Raw genomic sequence first — 17,255 nt, 5'->3', positions numbered from 1 at the left:
AGAGTCTGATCAAAAATAGTCTTCTGCTTCAATCAAGTGTCTTGTATTACCCGTTATCTCTCTACCTGGTAAATACCACCTTTGATCTGCATGCATCACATCTTGGCCAACCTGAATAAGATGACTGGTTACAATTTTGGCCAAAAGTCTCTAATCAGTATTTCGTAGACTTTTACGTCTACAGGCGGTTTCTGCTAGGTTTTTATCTTGTTTGAATTTTTTTTTTACGACGATTTTGCTTCAAAAATTAGTTCAGTATAAGAAATTGAGAATTGGTTTGAAGAACCACTGTGTCTTTATAAAGCTGAAAGAAGGGCTCTTGTATAGTTAATGCCTGGAGTTACCAAACCTCCTCAGTGAAGTTATTGCTATGAGGAAAGCAACTATCCATGAGAGGAATTGTGATTGACACCTGTGCTTTGGTTCAAATGGTGGACTCATAAGTCTTGTAAGGACTATGTTTAAGTTCCACGCTGGTGCAGGTGGGACTCTTGGTGGTATCACTCTTTTTATTCCTTCCATAAAAGCTTTAATCACAGCCACTGTGACTAGAGATAAGTGTTGTCTGCTTTGTAAGTATGCAGCTACAGCTGCTAGATGCAAGTGAATGGATGTATAGGCTAGTCCAGATTGCTGTAAATGTAACAACAGATGATATTCTGTACAGAAGCATCAAGAGGATTGATACTGTTACAATAGACAACAAACTGTTTCCGTTTTGCTGTATAACATGCCCTAGTAGTAGGCTTTCTAGCCTCTTTTAGCATATTCATACAGTCTGGTGATAATTGTAAATGATAGAACTCTATGACTTCAGGAGCCAGATCGCTAGGTTGAGCTCTTTGGGATTTGGATGCCTGATTTCTCCATGTCTCTGAGTGAGGAGATTGGAGGTAAGATGCAGCTTTTGGTGTGGAACTTCTGACCACTCCAGCAGGATGGTGAACCATAGTTGACATACCCAAGTGGGAGCTATGAGAATCAGTGTGGGTGATGTTTGCCTGAGTTTCTGAACTACCAAGGAACGAATGGGAAATGCAGAAAAGCATAAACTTTTAATCCCTGACCAGTTCATCCATACGGCATTGCCTTTGGAGAGAGGGTGTGGCAACCTGGAGGCAAAGCTTGGGCATTTTGCCTTTTGCTCTGTGGCGAACAGGTCTATGTGAGGAAACCCCAATTCCTGAAAGTATGGGAGGAGAACCTGAGGATGAAGTTCCCACTCATGTATATGCTGCTTCTGTCTGCTGAGAAGGTCTGCAATCTGATTGTTTATTCCTAGAAGGCGATCTGCCAGGAGATAAATCTTGTGCTAGGCATTACAATTGGAGTGAGTGTGTCCCCCCCTGATTTTGTATGTAGTACATAGCTGTCATGTTGTCTGGGCGGACTAGGACAGCTTTGCCTATAAGGTGAGTTTGAAAGGCTCTGCTCACGATTGGAGGAGCCAAGATGGCGACCGGAGCAGACGTGTAGGCTCCCGGCTCCACCGGCCCGTGAGCCCCGCATTGCTATCCTGTCTGAATCCTGCTCTATTTTCTCGGCTATCCGACCGGGGAATGTTTGCTGACTTCGCCGATGTCCCTCCGGAGTCTCTGCTCGTCCGGAGTGCGGAGATAGCCTACTAATCGTTCCGACGCCTTTGACCCCGGTATACACCGCCGCTTGCTGCCGGACCTCGCTGGAGCGGTGACGGCCGGCCTGCCTGCATGATGCCCGGAGCCTGGGAGGAGCTGCTCATTACTGTCTCGCAGACCGCTGCGCACGGATTGCCTTGGATTATCGTATGCTACAACTATCTCACGCCTGGAAGGTAGACCGCACGGCACGAACGGTCCCTTTGTTCAGCGCTGGGTGAGTGCTGCTCCGACTTCACTACGGGGCTTGCCCGGAATCGGTGGTTTGCCCTTTCGCCCTGACTATTTGTCTTAGCCGACGGGGGCTCCTCGCTGGTGGCGCTTGGCTGCAGCTGACGGTAACGGGGGACGGGGCAGTTGCTGTTTTCATGACGCATCCCCCAGGTTTCTGCAACCGGATTATCGGCATGATGGATATATCCGCTGCGGCGCCATGTTTGAGCTGGGAATCGCATCGAATATCCCCTCATGTGCTCCAGATGCGGGAGGACCGCAGCTTGCCCCGTCCTATGGCATTATCCTGACTGCCCTTGATGATCTGCGATCGGCGCTGTTTAATGGCTCCCACAGGCTCAGCCAAAAACTAGAGGATATAATTTCCGATTCAGGACAGACGCGGAGGGAATGTTCCCAGCAACAACTGCACACTCCCTTGTTGGTGCCTGAGTTCGCTACTGTGTTACCAACTTCTATCGGCGGTGATGAGACCTGGGACGATTGGTTTGACGCATGTGGATGGCCGTCTACCTACTCTGCCTGTGATACTTTGTTTCCCCATCCGGGGACTGCTACTTTGTCTTCGCTGCCGTTATCAGCGACGAGACTGCCGGCTAAGCGACTCCTGACCCTCTCGACGGCTCTTCCATTGAAGCCTCCGCTTTCCCAGCTGTTGGACTTGTGTCGCCAGGATGACTCGGAGGCCCTTTTGGCTGACACCGACGAACTTTTGGATATTTGGTACCGTTTACTTTGTTTCTGTGGGTCTCCCCCTCCCTCTTGGCGCCCATTTTGTCTCTTTGTTTCAGAGGGGGCTGGCAGTCATCGAGGGATGTGTTCGGAGATGCATCCGAGATCGGGCCAGGGTTAGGCAGTCTCTCTATGGTACTGCCTTCTTGACTTGCGGGGATTGGGTGGTGATCTGCAATGCAAAGACTTATTATGTTGAAAATGCGGCTCCTACTATGTGTTGACCCTGATCTGGATTAGCAACGGCCATTTTGTCCCTGGGCATTTCTTCATCATCGAGTGCGGCCATTTTGCCTCTTTGTTCTCACTGGGGCTGGCTATCTTCCTTTCTCCGACGCTTTTGGCTCCTCATGGGGGGTGGGTACGTGGGGCCACCTAGGATCGGGTCAGGGCTGGGCGATTTCTTTACTGAGATGTACGCATTGACGGGCGGGGACCGGGGTGGGACTGCTTTTAGTCCGAATTACTTGCGCATTTTGAACTGACTCTCCCTACCTGCTGATTTGCTTGCTACCTACGTAGTGCTGATGATACCTGGGGTGGGGGATGTTTACGGGGCCGGTGGAGACCGGGAGTATGTTGAACTTACCTCCTCCCGCCTTTTCTGAGGGTTGGAGACTGGGATGGTCTTTTCTCACTCTCTCTACTCTCTTTCCCACTTGGGGGTTCTCTAGGGGCGACAGGCATGCCTATTGGGGGGGGGGGTGGGCCGTGGCCTTCCGCTGGTATGCAGGGTGGGGGGATGGGACGTGTTTTATGTTTTTCTTTGTTTCTATGGCCCTCTTTCTTTTTCTTCTCTTCTTCTGTTTCCTTCTCTTACTCTTCTTTGCTCTTTTGGGGTCGGGGTTCTGTGTTATTAGGGAGTTTATTGTATTATACCCTTATGCGACATAGCGGATGGTCCTAGTTCATTGATGGTGAGCGCTTGTTTTCTGCCTAGTGCCTTCCTCTATCAAGCTTCCTTCCGGGTGCTCCTTGACAGATAATAGCTATCCTGGTCAGAGATCAGCTTCGACTCTTTTCGTAGTTTTTCAAATTGTACTCGACAAAATCATAAAATTAAACCTTTTTCCTATCCTCGTGCCATGGTTCCAGGTTCTACACGATACTTTTTGCTCAGAGACTGCTTTAACGACGTTCTGCCTTATTGGATCCTTTTTTATCCTTTTACCATGTGTCATAGCGGCCGGCCCGAGGGGTTGTAGGCAGGCGCTGTGTATTGTGTTCTTTACAAATAAAGGTTTTCAAAAAAAAAAAAAAAAAAAAAAAAGAAAGGCTCTGCTCACTAGAAACAATGCTAGTAGTTTGAGGTAATTTATATGAAGCATTTTGTGCTTTAGACTCCACAATCCTTGGATTATGTGATTGAGCAAGTGAGCACTATTTGTAGACCAGGGTCGATTAAGGGCTGCTCTTTGGATACATTTTGTGGGTTCCACCAATTGTAGAGAGCGATGAATGCGGCCATCTACCAACACTAGATCGGTCAATTGACCCTGCGACTGGTTCCACTGACTTGCAAAGCATTCTTGGAGGGGACGCATGTGAAGTCTTGCATGAGGAACAATTACTATGCAACATGCCATCATTCCTAGCAGTTGCGTAAAGACTCTTGCTGGTAATGGTTGGTTGTGCTGAAACACAGTGAAAAGAGACTGAATACTGAGAATTCTAGTTGCATTGGGAGAGGCTAAAGCTTTTTGAGTGTCTATGGTGGCTCCCAGGATGCAAATGGAACTTAAGGGCATTCACTGCAAACCTTAGTTGGTGTAGCAACTGGATTGTGGCTTGAGTGTGTTGGAGGCACCTCTGATAAGTGCTGGCTTTGATGCCCCAGTCATCAAGGTATGGAAAGACATGGGTGTACTGTCTTCTCAGATGAGCTACGACTACTGCCAGCCATTTTGTAAATACTCTGGGAGCAGTGGTGACTCCAAAAGTTAGTACTTTGAATTGGTAATGTTGGCCCTCTATCACAAATCTGAGATATTTGCATTGAGTAGGGTGAATTTGAATGTGGAAATATGCGTCTTTTAAGTCTAAAGTAGACCTGAAGTCGCACTGTTGTGCCACCATGTGGAAATGTTCCGGCAAGATGTATAGGTATAGTTCTCTGAGATCCAGAATAGGTCTCAAAGAGCCGTCCTTTTTGGGAATTAGAAAATACAGGGAGTATACTCCTAAACCTTGATATTGTAATGGTACAGGCTCTATAACTCCTCTTAATAAAAGAGACTGTGCTTCTTGTTTGAGTAGGTGTAAATGTTCTGGTGACATCTTGTGAAAGTGAGGTGGAATATTTGGAGGATTGGTGGTAAGCTCCAGGCAATAAACATGTTGGAAAATTCCTAACACGTATTTTTTGTCTGTAGTTATAGACCGCCTTATAGGGAGGAATTGTTGCAGTCTTCCCCCAGCAGCTGTGGTATAGTCAGGACGAAAAGTGGGGAAGTCACTGTTTATTTGGGGAAGGGGAATTCCGGGGCATGCTGCCTTTTCCTCTACAATTAGAATTGTTCCCTCTGTAACCTCCCCAAAAGAATCCTCTTGTAATTGTAATTTATATAGCGCATTATCACCAACGGTCTCTAAGCGCTTGCTTTGGGAATCCGTCCTGGTTTTTCCCTGTGAGATAACCCAAACTGGGCACCCCCAAGGTGAAAGCCAGGCATCCCGCCGCGGGGGGCCATAGTGGAGATTAAGCAAGCTATTGCCCGGAGTTGCAGAGTGTGAACCCATGATTCGAGCAGGCACCGAAGCGAGAATTATCGAGTCCGTGGACATTTTGGGCTCAAGACCCTGCCGCGTCGGGAATTGAACCCTGGTCCCGGGTCTGACCTCTGCTTCATGGTCAGCCTTTTCTAACCATTGAGCCACACTTCTCCACTTGAAGGGGGCGACTGGGTTTCACCCTTATAGGTGGATGTATTTTGGTCTGAGGGTGTGGTCTTAGATCCTGCTCGGTAAAAGGACCACATAAAGGAACCTCTATTGGAGGGGAACTGGAGAGCTCCCATGGATTTGGCAACCTCAGTGCCCTTTTAAATTTTTTCTAAAGCCTGGTCAACATCACGTCCAAATAGATGTTTTTTGTCAAAGGGTGTGTTCAGAATATATTGTTGGACCGTGGGCTTAAATCCTGAGATGTTGGTGTTGACCTCTCTAGCTGGGGTATCAGCAGCATCCAACGCACACCTTATTGACTAACTGGAAATTCGTTTCCCTTTGTTTACTAAGTCCTAGGCTCTGGTTCTATGCTCATCTGGAAGATACTGAAGCAGCTGCTCCATTTCATCACAGTTGGGACCTGTCGCATCTGGCTAAAAGGCATTCCGTATTTGCAATGAGCCAGTGATTGGCCGCCTGTGCTGCTACACGTTTGCCAGAGGCATCTATTAATTTGGAATCTTTATTCAGACATGGCGCCTCCCTAGTAGATGTTTGGGAATCAGATCTTTTACGAGCATTAGATACAACTAGTAAATCTATCTGTAATTGTCCCTTCATAAAAACTGGATCAGTGGGGGAAGCCTTATATTTTTTATCAACTCTGGGAGTTAATATGCGAGCACATACAGGATCCTTAAAAATGTCATCGGCGTGCCTCATTATGCCCTTAAGGATGGTACGTGTCTGCAAGGACCTATGTGTGGACCCTTAGGTTTCAAACAAAAAATCTTCATCTAATGTCTCTTTATGTAGTGCCACTCCATTATATTGTGCTGCGCAATGAGTTCTTGGTAGGCTACATTGTCATCTGGGGGTGATGGCTTGGCAGGGTAAAGGTCCGGGTTGTTATCTGTTTGGGGGATCAATAGTTTAGTCAGGCCATAATTATCATAGTGAGATTGTGGAGAATCCTGAGGTGTAATATGTAGAGGATCAGAAGGAAGAGTGGGTGATGGTGGAGTGTATGACAGTGGTATATGAAAAGGACTGGTGGCCACAGATTTCCTCTTTAAAGTAATTTTCTAAGGAGTGTCCTCATCTGGAAGTTTGTGTTTTTGAGGTAGTTTGGTGTGTATACAACCTGTATCCGGGTTAATATAGAGTTCTTTTTGTTTCCAATCCTTTTTTGGTGAGACAACGTCTAAATTCAGATTGGACGAGGTATGTTTTATTTTCGTCACTGCTGTTTTTGGTGCCGATATGTGATGCTCTTTAGATGCTGAAGATTTCGGTTCCTAACTGTTTCACTTTTTGCTTGGAAAGTTTCGGTTCCGAGACAGATTTTTGCTTCGATACGGATGGTTTCAGATTCAAAGAGGGCTTTTGGCGAGTAGGTACGGAACCGCAAGGCTTGACAGTGTGTTTCAGAGCCGAAGGGAGGAGTCGGAAAAGTAGTCTTGGTGCTGACCTTGGCCAGATGGCAGAGGTGGTGCCGAAGCCTTGCCTTTTTTCTGGGGACGTTGGTGGGTCTGGGGGGTCTTTGGTACTCAGGTGACCCCGTCCTTGCGGCAAATCGTGGACGTCGAGGTCTATCTCGAGGTCCGAGCCGGAGTCCTGACCAGAGAAGATTTATTCTTCCTCCGCTGCTGATGTCCCCACATCTTCTTGATCAGAATATTCACCGAAGAGGTTTGGTGTATATTCGATGATTTGAAGCAGCATTTCTTGATGTCATGCCTGACGATCTCTAAGAGTTTTCTTCGATCTCAGTGATTTGCAGGTGTCACAGTCTTTCTCCTTGTGCTCTGGAGACAAGCACAAGTTACACACTTTATGTGAATCAGTGCATGGATACTTCACGTGGCACTGAGGGCAAAATTTGAACGGTGTCCGTTCCATCGACAGACAGCTGACCCGATGCGGTTAGGCTCAAAAGCTGTCCACAAAGCTTTCCGATCAAAAGTAGTTTTCAGTGACCGAAACGATACATGGAGAAGTGGGAACATGTACGAGAACAACACCGTCGAGGTAGAGATGGTTGCGTGTCGAGGGGAACCACAGAACAGTTTCAAACTGGAGCGCAGCAACACACTTCCGAACCCGATGGTGGAAAAAACAATCTAACAATGTAGTCAATGCCCATGCGCACTATCACCGAAAGAAGGAGCCCCCTCACCTCGTAATTGGAAAGATGTCTTAGAAGAAAAACAACTTGTAAACATGCGGACCCAACTATAGGTGGCAGGAGTATGCAAAGCATTTGATCTACAGCTCACATGCCTTGAACATCAATTTATCACCTTACAACAGTGCCAAAATGTTGTCTTAAAGATTGAAACAAGAGTGCTTAAAAGATGAGAAGATGCAGTTTTTTTTATGGATTTCAGATGTTTTGAATTCCTGAGCATGTAAATGCTGGAAGGTAACTCAGAATTCATTTAATAAGAATTGTATATTGATTTTTATCACCTTCCACAAGGCTGTTTACAGTTTTACCTTATCAAAGTTAGGCCATATCCTTATGAAAGAGCTAAAGCAATTTTTTAGACGCCTACTTTTGCAATTGGCAAATGGTATAGTATTAATTACTGAGCTCTTTGCTGAACAGCATAGAGAATATGGGATTAAACTGACTGATAAAATGTGAAAGGAAATATCCCAATTCAGTAATTATGCTTTTCATGGTGCCTAATATCGTCAAATTAATTTCTACATGAGTTGGACATATTTTTATACGCCAAAGTTGCAGCCCAAGCTCTTTCTCAACAATTCACCTTATTATTTTTGATGACAAAACAGTTCAATAGGTGATTGGTGGCAGAAACTAAGAGTCCTAAACTGCAACCGTTTTGGATCCAGATTTTTCATGACGTCGGCAAAAAAAATAGGTTAAGCTATTAGACCTGATCCTTACATAATCTTATTGAGTACCTCTCTTCAAGGTAAGGTCTTTCGAGTAACAATACAATATGTATATTTATAGATATCTATGTTGCTCTTTCATCAATTATGCAAAGATGGAGGTCTATACTTGTACCATTTATTTGTTGACTGGGAGGGGGAAAACGCATTCAATAATCGTTTATGAATCATTTTATGCATTAAGACTTAACTCTATCCATCAATTTTAAAAGGTTTCGAGATATTTCTGTGAATGAAATAACTATTTTTTGCTGCTGCTATTCTACATAATATGATGGTTTGCATTATTTATATATGTTTAAGATTTTGAATAATGCATATTTTCTCCACCGAGATAATAAAAAAAACATTGAAGCATGGTTTTCATAAAGGGCCACTGTTGCTGTTGAAACTCTGCTCCTAAATTTGAGGTGAACAAGCGGTTAGAACAGGCACCAGACATGAGTTGTGTGGTAGATCAGTAATGAGGTGTGGAGTGCACTTAAGAAATCAGAGAGTAGAAGAGTAAAAAAATTGCATAATTATAATGCAAATGGTTATAATGCTAAGTGGGGGAGAAGTTAGCAAACTAAAGTTCTGATGAGACTATTTTTCAGAGTAATAAAGTTCAAATCAAACATAGCTTAGCATTCCACTTGCAGTAGAAAATGAAGGCTTATAAGAGGTGCCTAAGAAAAAGCAACATGAAACTCCAGGCTGAGACTCTATGCATCTAAACTTCAGGGCACTAGGGCTCTGGAATAGAAGAACACATCAATTATGCCAGCCTTACTATAGCCAGCAATTTAGAACAATCACATGAAGCCATTGCATTAGAATAAGGTTTGTTGTAAAACATTTGAAAGACTTTAAGGCCAACAGGTTATAGTAGTATCTCCATTACTCCAAGTCCTGGGCATAATAATCCCTATTGGAAATGATGAAGAAATGTTTCCAAAAAAGAAGAATTCACAGGTGGCTCAGTTAGGATTACATAAGTCTCTGGACAAACAACTGATCTCGTTTTGATCCACACTACTGGCTAGCTCAACAGATGAACGGACTATGGGGATGAAAGGTAGCCAGGAGACATACTGCAACTGCCATCCAAAACATCTTCGCACTGATGCTTCGGAAAGGAGAATAGATGGATCAAGGCCTCTTTGATAAAAATGAAAAAGGGACAGAAGGCCCTCAGCCAGATGAGGACAGATGTATTCAATGTTCCTGATTCCATTTATATGGACAAAGAAACAGGAGCCAGCGGTTCTATCTTGGTCTAATACAAAAGTCCAAAAGACTCCCATCTTCGCCTTCTCTAACTGAGGCATTGATCACAAATGGCAATTTGGTTTATCAAGCTGCAGACAATGTAATTAGGCTGCCATACAAGGATTTGAGCAGTGGCAGTAAAACGTGAAATTGAGAGACTGAAGGAGGTGAAATGAAGAGGGTCTCCAGATGCCCACCCTCAACTCTGAATGTGATCCACAAAACACAGACTGCTTTGGATCAGTGCAGAACACGTAGAAATGCTAGGATTGTTGATGCCATAGACACCTCCATACATTCATCATCAACAGAAAGTGGCAAATCAACTTTACTCCTGTGCCCAATAACAGTGTAGCTACTGAAACACAAAATGTTTACCCTGAGCTGCTCACAGACTTTAACTGACCGTTGTAGGTAAAACCTCTGTGATATTTTCGTGAATAGGAGGAAAATGAGCAGATGCCACCTTGGTATTTTCACCAATACTCTAGATATCGGTTCCAAACCACTGAAAATGTTTGACTTCTCAAAATCAAATGCTAAAGGTCAAACACATAAAACTCTCAAAATTCATAAAGGTAGCACTTAACATTATCATTTTAAATGTACCAGAAGTTGACATAAATAAACCTCTTAAAGCATTGGGCAATACAATGTTAGCATGACTACATGACAACGGTAGGAAGGAGGATCTAAGAAAACTGAAGATATTTTTTTATTGAGGAGGGTGAGCCACCCAGAGATAGAAAATATGGATGGAATAATTAAGAAGAAGTCAAGCAGCGGCAAAGAACATTTTTCCTAATTATTAGTAATATATCCACCTTACTCAACAAATCTGTCTCTAGGCCTAGCTTTAAATCTCCAAGCGATGTCCACCCATTTTTCACCATTTACTTTGCTTTTCTTGTCACGTCTGCTAGCATCCAACCCGATTAACACGGTAGGACCAGCTCCTTAGCCTTCAAAATTATTTTTGCCCACTCACGTATGTACTTGGTACACTTGGACTCACAGCCTACCCAAAACTTGGAGCATGTGCCCCTCCTCTTACCAGGACTCCACCATCCTTTTAGTTATTTCTTCATATTAATTTAAAATGTTGAGGTTTTCTGATGGATGTTATTAAATGTATGAAGTGATGCTGGAGGCTCATAGTAAACATTATGTTTTAATGAAAGTGGAAATCTACTTTGAGATTTAAACAGCATTCCCTTTGGAGGTGGTTTGTTTTTGTCTGAGGAGCCATTTAGCAATGAGGCAAGCCGATGCAAACAAACATGCCGGATTTCAGTATCAAAATTAAAAATACTGGTTTACCATCAGTTTCAATACACAAATCTCAAATGCTCTGCACATTAACCTAAAATATTGTACTTCTTAGATAGAAATGTAAGGAAATATTCCAGACTTGCTATATCAACTTTTAAAATAGCGAACTCTAATGGATCAAACGAGTTATCTAAAATAAATCAATATTTCCCAATCGTAAATCAGTTAGCAAATGAATAAACCACAGGCAAGGTAGTTTGACTTATGAATCCCATTACATGGGACCTACATTTTTAATTAACAGTCAAAATAGAGTTATTTGAATCATACCTCTGGGAAGTTGATATTTTCAGTTTCTTGCTCACATGGATTCCTGGCAGGTTTGGGTGTGTTTTGAGGAACCTCTTTTGTTGGGTGCTCTGTGTGAAGCATTTCCAGATACTGGTTCAATGTCTCTGTACCTCTGACTCTGAACTCAAAATCCGATTGTGTCCACTTATCGTCAACGCCTTTAAAGTGACAGAAAGTAGGACCTGCTGATTTCTCAAAGGTTTTTAAAAGTTTCTCCACTACACCATAATTGGACCTGGAATCAGCAGATCGTGGACGACCAGATAAATTGGTTGGTCTCCAATCATGCTCATGAAGCATCTGTCGATAGCTGCTGCTGCCTTGGAAGCCATTAATTTGCTTTTGATGCCTTGATGCTGTTATAATGCTTTTAGAACAAGCTGTCTCCTTCTCCTTACATGATAGCAAGCTAGGATCAGACAATCTAACTGTACCATCAATGCTAAAAGAGTTATCTCTGCAGCTACACAATGGATTGCTGGTCATTTCCTTATTAGCCGTTAAACACTGTGGACTGTCTGGCAAAGCAATGGTACATTTTTTTGTTTTAAATACCATCCTGTTAAACTCGTCAGTCTTTGCTAATAGTTTCCCATTACTTAAGAACTCCTCAACATTATTCAGGCACTTCCTGTCTGTGCTACAAGGTGAGCCCCTATTAGCACTCCAGCCATTGATGTGATGCGGACTCACATCACAGATCTTAGTGTCTTTTTCAAACTTGCCTCCACTATGTACCAACTTTCTTTGAGAGACATTTGCATGGCATACGGAAGTAGTACTTTTTTTCTCAGAAAACGGTGAAACAGAACCCTTTGCAAACATTTTTGAAGGCATTCCTTGATTTGCCTGTGAACTGGCTTTACATTTGATGATAAGGTCACTGCTGCCGATGCTATTCCCTGATGTACCCTGTTGAGCTACCAAGTTGGCGTCTAACACTTGTGTGGATACATTATAAGCTTGAGGGGACACTGTGAGCGAGTTTGATAAATGCCAGGACGTACTCCTCGGTGGAACAGGTGGGGCTTCTTTGTCTCTAAAAGTAGGCTTATCCATGTGGACTGCATCCCCATTGACAGAACTGCATGGAATGGTTTTCAATTCCGATATGGTAGCTTTCTGGTTCTTCCTGTTGTTGAGTTCTTCTCTTTGAGACATTACTGAAGACAGGCTTTGCACATTGGCAGGCACACAGCTCATCTCACTTTTAATAGGCATATTTTCAGGTTCTTCATATTCACCCAAAAGTGGATAGGATTTCATTCTGTGTACAAACAAAATGTATATTTTAGGTGTCAACCGCGCAATCATAATTGAATCAATAACACTGCTACAATTAAGGCCATTGCTCCTATCAAAAGAACAAATAAACAAGGAGGAGATGAGCACATATCACATCACAAAATGACAAGTAAGCTTATTTAGTATTTATTACTTTGTGTCACACTATTTTTAAGCATGTCATTTTAATGTGTCTTTCTATAAAGATGGGTTTGATTGTGTAGCCAAGGTACACATCATTTTCACAATAACCAATTCCACCAAGAAACCACACAATCCTGAAACTGGATTAAAATACTTTGTGTATTAAAAGTAAATATGCACTTGTTCATTATAATTTTCAAGAAACACCTTTAACAGTAATTATTATTCCTTGGAAGATAGGTAATATTCCATAACTCACCACAAGCATGACCTGTTATTTCAGCACACAAGAGATCCACGCATATAATAGTGTCATTAGTACAGATGCACATATATACACACACACACACATACCTATGTGTAAATGCGAACACATGCAAAGATTTCCACACCCACCACTGCTGCAACATTCTAGGATTTCTCGAATAGTGAATTCATTAGTTCTTAATAATATGGGAAGGAAACGGAGTATGGCACTACAGATGAGATGTACGTATCCTCTGCAGAATGATTTGGTAAAACCTCAAAAGTAAACCAGACACAACAGGTCTTCGAACATTAGGGACTCTCTTTTACGAGCATGGTAAATCCTACATAAACTACTATCTAAGATAAAACGTGATTTGAATTCTCATCTGAAAAGTAATTCTATGTGTTTACACTGAGATGTTATAATTTGGCCTCTTTGGAGTTCTTGACATGCGTCTTTAAGAAGCAGTAGCTATGAACTATCAAGAAGGCTTATGTGTATGTATGACTATATAAAGTGAGTTTCCTTGTGCAAGTAAATAACAATCAGTGTCGACAACCTATTCATGGATAGTTTTTTCCTTCACATTTACCTGAAAAGACAGGCTTTTACTGTAGAGTATATTTAAATCTTACAGAAAAATATTTCTGTTTGTAATGTAGGGGCAATATTAATCTTGATATGTAAATATTTATAAATGAGGATGAGTCACCCAATCACAATAGCTTTGAACCTCAACTTATGCAATTTAAAAATCATTCAAGGGCCATGATTATCAGCCAATACGGACAGGGTCGTCATTTGACCTATGCAGCTCTCCACTAAAATCACTAGAGCCAAGGTTACCATAAAGTTTGTAAACTGGGCCTGAAATCCTGGAAAACTGCTGACAATGATGAGCACAGGAAGGATAAGAATGACAAAGGCATGTTTTTCGATAAGTAAAAGAGCACTACAACTACCTAATTGCAATCCCCTATCTCTTTATGAAATGAATACACAAGTTAGCCAATCTTATCCTCGTTTACAAAAATCCTTACAGGAAATAATTGTGTTAGTATACACCTCTAAAACACAGCATGACATACATCACATGACCCTCTTCCACTTAGGCAGGTCACAATACATGATTACCTTCATACCAATCACATTACTTGCATCTTCCTCGGAAAACAAAACTTTGAGCCTTTCTAACCTCACATTAGCATGTTTTCTGCAAATATGTAGCCAATCAATATATTGTCTTAGATGTCACGTTATTCAGATGTTTTCTTTGTGATTTGCTTCAACTGAAATCCGAAGTGTCTGGTTAGAGGACTTAGTCATAGGGTAAGGATAGGGCATCCGATCAATGCGACCAGAATTTGCCTTCAGGAAAGAAAAATGTATTTCTTGAGTCCCCTCACTCACCAGGGTTTCCCCACGGTGACATGCTTCATCATTGGGGCCATCCCAGTTCTCTACGAACTGGGGCGTGCTGCGACTTGCGGAAATACGTGGGAGCACTTTAAGTGGAAGACTATGTGTGCTGCAGAAAGTGTGGTGGAGTGGGCTACAGTGATTAAAAATACCTTGCTAGTGGGCTAAAATACTTTATTATCGCTCCTAGGTTGGTATGTCTAAAAAGGGGTGATAAACGGAAAAACGTAACTATAATGGGTTAGAAGTTCAGAGTAAGATCAACATGTTTCGAGCCTACCCCAAGATCTTCGTCAGGATCACACAGGGACCAGCCCTGTGTATGCTACTTCTAATAAACCTAAACATGGAAATAAAGAATTAAATCAAGAAATAAACGCTGCAACTAATAAAGCATGCTTGGTTATACATACGATCACGGTCCGACGGGGAGATGAGTAGGTGTCCAGACGCGAGGCTTCCCAAACAGAAATAATACTTTCAGGGAAACCCCGCCCCCCGTGTCCATGAAGCACAGTTTTGCTCTTTAAAAAAACATACTGCGCGATACATTGTGATTGTATGTATCACCACGCATGCTTTATTAGTTGCAGCGTTTATTTCTTGATTTAATTATTGGGGTAATCCTCCCAAGGAGAATGTGGCAGCACTCCACCAACCCCTGTTCATTTGGTATTACAGGATAGACAGCAAGGCATCTACTGCAACATAACACCATGGAAATGGACCCAGAGGAGCAGATATATCTGGGATTACCTTCAGCACCTAGGACAGAGTGGATGACATCTGTGTGTAACCTGCATTTTGGAATGGTGATCCCTGGCGCAATTATCTCAGCCGTTTACCCTATCTCCTTTGATAATATGAAGACCATGATGTTTTGTAAGAACATCACTCAATATCTTCTTCTGCCCTACAAAAATCATACACATCAATCACTAGATCTGTTCAGAGAAACTGTACAATCATGAGGGATGTTTTTTTACCAGCTGCTTACACTGAAATCGTATCTCATTTGGTTCTGTTTGGGGGAGGCACAACAATAGTTGTTGCCAACATGACATTCCAAGCTTGACTACAAAATAACAGGCCTATTTCTGCTCTTACAGGATGAACTATTGGTGAGTGCGGAGAGGGATCCAAAACTTAACATTTCACAAAAGTGGCCTCAGGAAACCTATTGATGCTAAAACAGGCCAGTCTGCTTCTGAGCTTGACATTGGTTTGGGGCATTCCTGGATGAAGAGATACAAAGTCTATGAGCATTCAACTCCTCTGTCATGATATGACTGGACATATCCGCCATAGACTGTGATCTGTCTGAAAATAATTTCAGGGGGATCTTCCACCTGTAACACCTGATTGTAGCATATGTGACTGGGCCAGTGGGGAGAATTAGAAGACACGAGTAAAAGACATGCAGGTTTAATGGAAAAGCATTACACAGGTGAGCCACCAGCTTCTTTCTGAAGGTGGGTTGATTTTTGGTGGGTGAGAATTCCAACACTTTGGGCAGGGTTCAAGAATTGCACTCAAACAAAATTACAAGAGAGAGAGAGGTAATCAGGCCAGTCTACGTCCTCCCTATTTAGTCAAACATACACCAAGAGTGCAAAAGGCTCCCGATTTTCTGTGTGTCTAAGTGCCATATTTCTCAAGAATATTAAAATATTAAGAAAAAACGCCTCACCCACCAAATGGTGGCATGCTTTATCATTGGCCTTTTTCTCACCCTAGTTGGTAAATACCGCTAGGGTAGGCTCAACCACTTCCTTGGAGCTTTTCACTCTTGGTGTATTATAGTTACAACAATTACACTTCCCTCAGTCAAGACATTCTTAATGATGAATCCCTCAAGACATTAGGTCCCACTGGAATTTACAAATCTAGTGTTTGGTATCTTTGAAGCCTTAACAAATAGCCCACAGTATTTCATCCAGTCATGAATGATTTGGAGGCAGAAAAGGAGTCAATCTCCAACTTCACAAACAGCAGAGTGTTGTTGCCTACATTTAGAAGTGGCGACAAAAATCCCAGATGATTGACAAAAGCCTTGGGGGACATCTTAATGCAGGGCCAAAAATGTGGACCAGAAAGAATGAACTTTTAGCTCTATATTTCTGTTAAGCATACTTTGATATATTTATAGCCTGTGTTGACCATTTTATGGGGCTCTATAAGTACGACCAGGTGGAGAACGCAAGGGTTGAGGGGCTCCCAGTATGCCTTCCTACAGGGGCACCTACTGCAGTACTCCTGCAGGGTTAGACAGGTGGCATGGCTGGATCAGCTGATTGGGAAGAGGGTGGGCTCTTCTTGGAATGGTGTCTGCTAGTCTGGTTGACGTACTTTCCCCCATCACCGCAAGTGAAGTGGCCCTCGCTACCGATAGGAAAGCCCCAGGGCTGGACAAGGCTTCGGGTGACCTGTTTAAAGCTGAGAAGAGATCTTGAGCCCCTATTTTGCCCTGTACTTTAGCAGCATCTTGAATGGGCTATCCACACACAGCAGACATGGGCAGGGACTGAGATCATCACAATTTAAGAAAGGGCTCAAGATCCCTCCCATCAAATTATCGGCCAATCAGCCGTATTAATAGCTCCCAGAAGTTCTTCAGCAGAATTCTGTTGAGCCAACTACAAGACTGGATGGAGGACACTGCGGTGCTGACAACCTTGCAATCTGAGTTTAGAGCCGGGTGGGGTCCTCTCTACATCATTTTCATAAACCACTTTGGAGGAAGCTGTATGCGCTTTTATTTGCGGGTGACTCGCTGCTGGTATCAAAGTCCTCTATGGGCATTGAAAATTGTTGGACCAGATTACTGTCTTCTGCAGACAGCGAGGGCTGGTGAAGCGCGCTGATACCTC

The 17,255-nt window shown here is 43.0% G+C and overlaps 1 protein-coding gene across 1 annotated transcript in view; it reads right to left on the bottom strand.

Moving 5' to 3' along the window:
• KIAA0408 (KIAA0408 ortholog) overlaps positions 1-17,255 on the bottom strand; it is a 124,859-nt gene that overhangs the window by 55,208 nt on the left and 52,396 nt on the right. Inside the window, exon 6 of the mRNA XM_086927016.1 lies at positions 11,268-12,555. Coding sequence (XP_086783142.1) covers positions 11,268-12,555 — 1,288 coding nt within the window. The remainder of the gene's footprint in view (positions 1-11,267; positions 12,556-17,255) is intronic.

Source organism: Lissotriton vulgaris, chromosome 6 (assembly GCF_964263255.1).
Source record: "Lissotriton vulgaris chromosome 6, aLisVul1.2, whole genome shotgun sequence".
NCBI lineage: Eukaryota > Metazoa > Chordata > Amphibia > Caudata > Salamandridae > Lissotriton > Lissotriton vulgaris.
The sequence above is the reverse complement of the archived record's forward strand: the minus strand, read 5'-3'. Positions and strand labels throughout refer to the sequence as shown.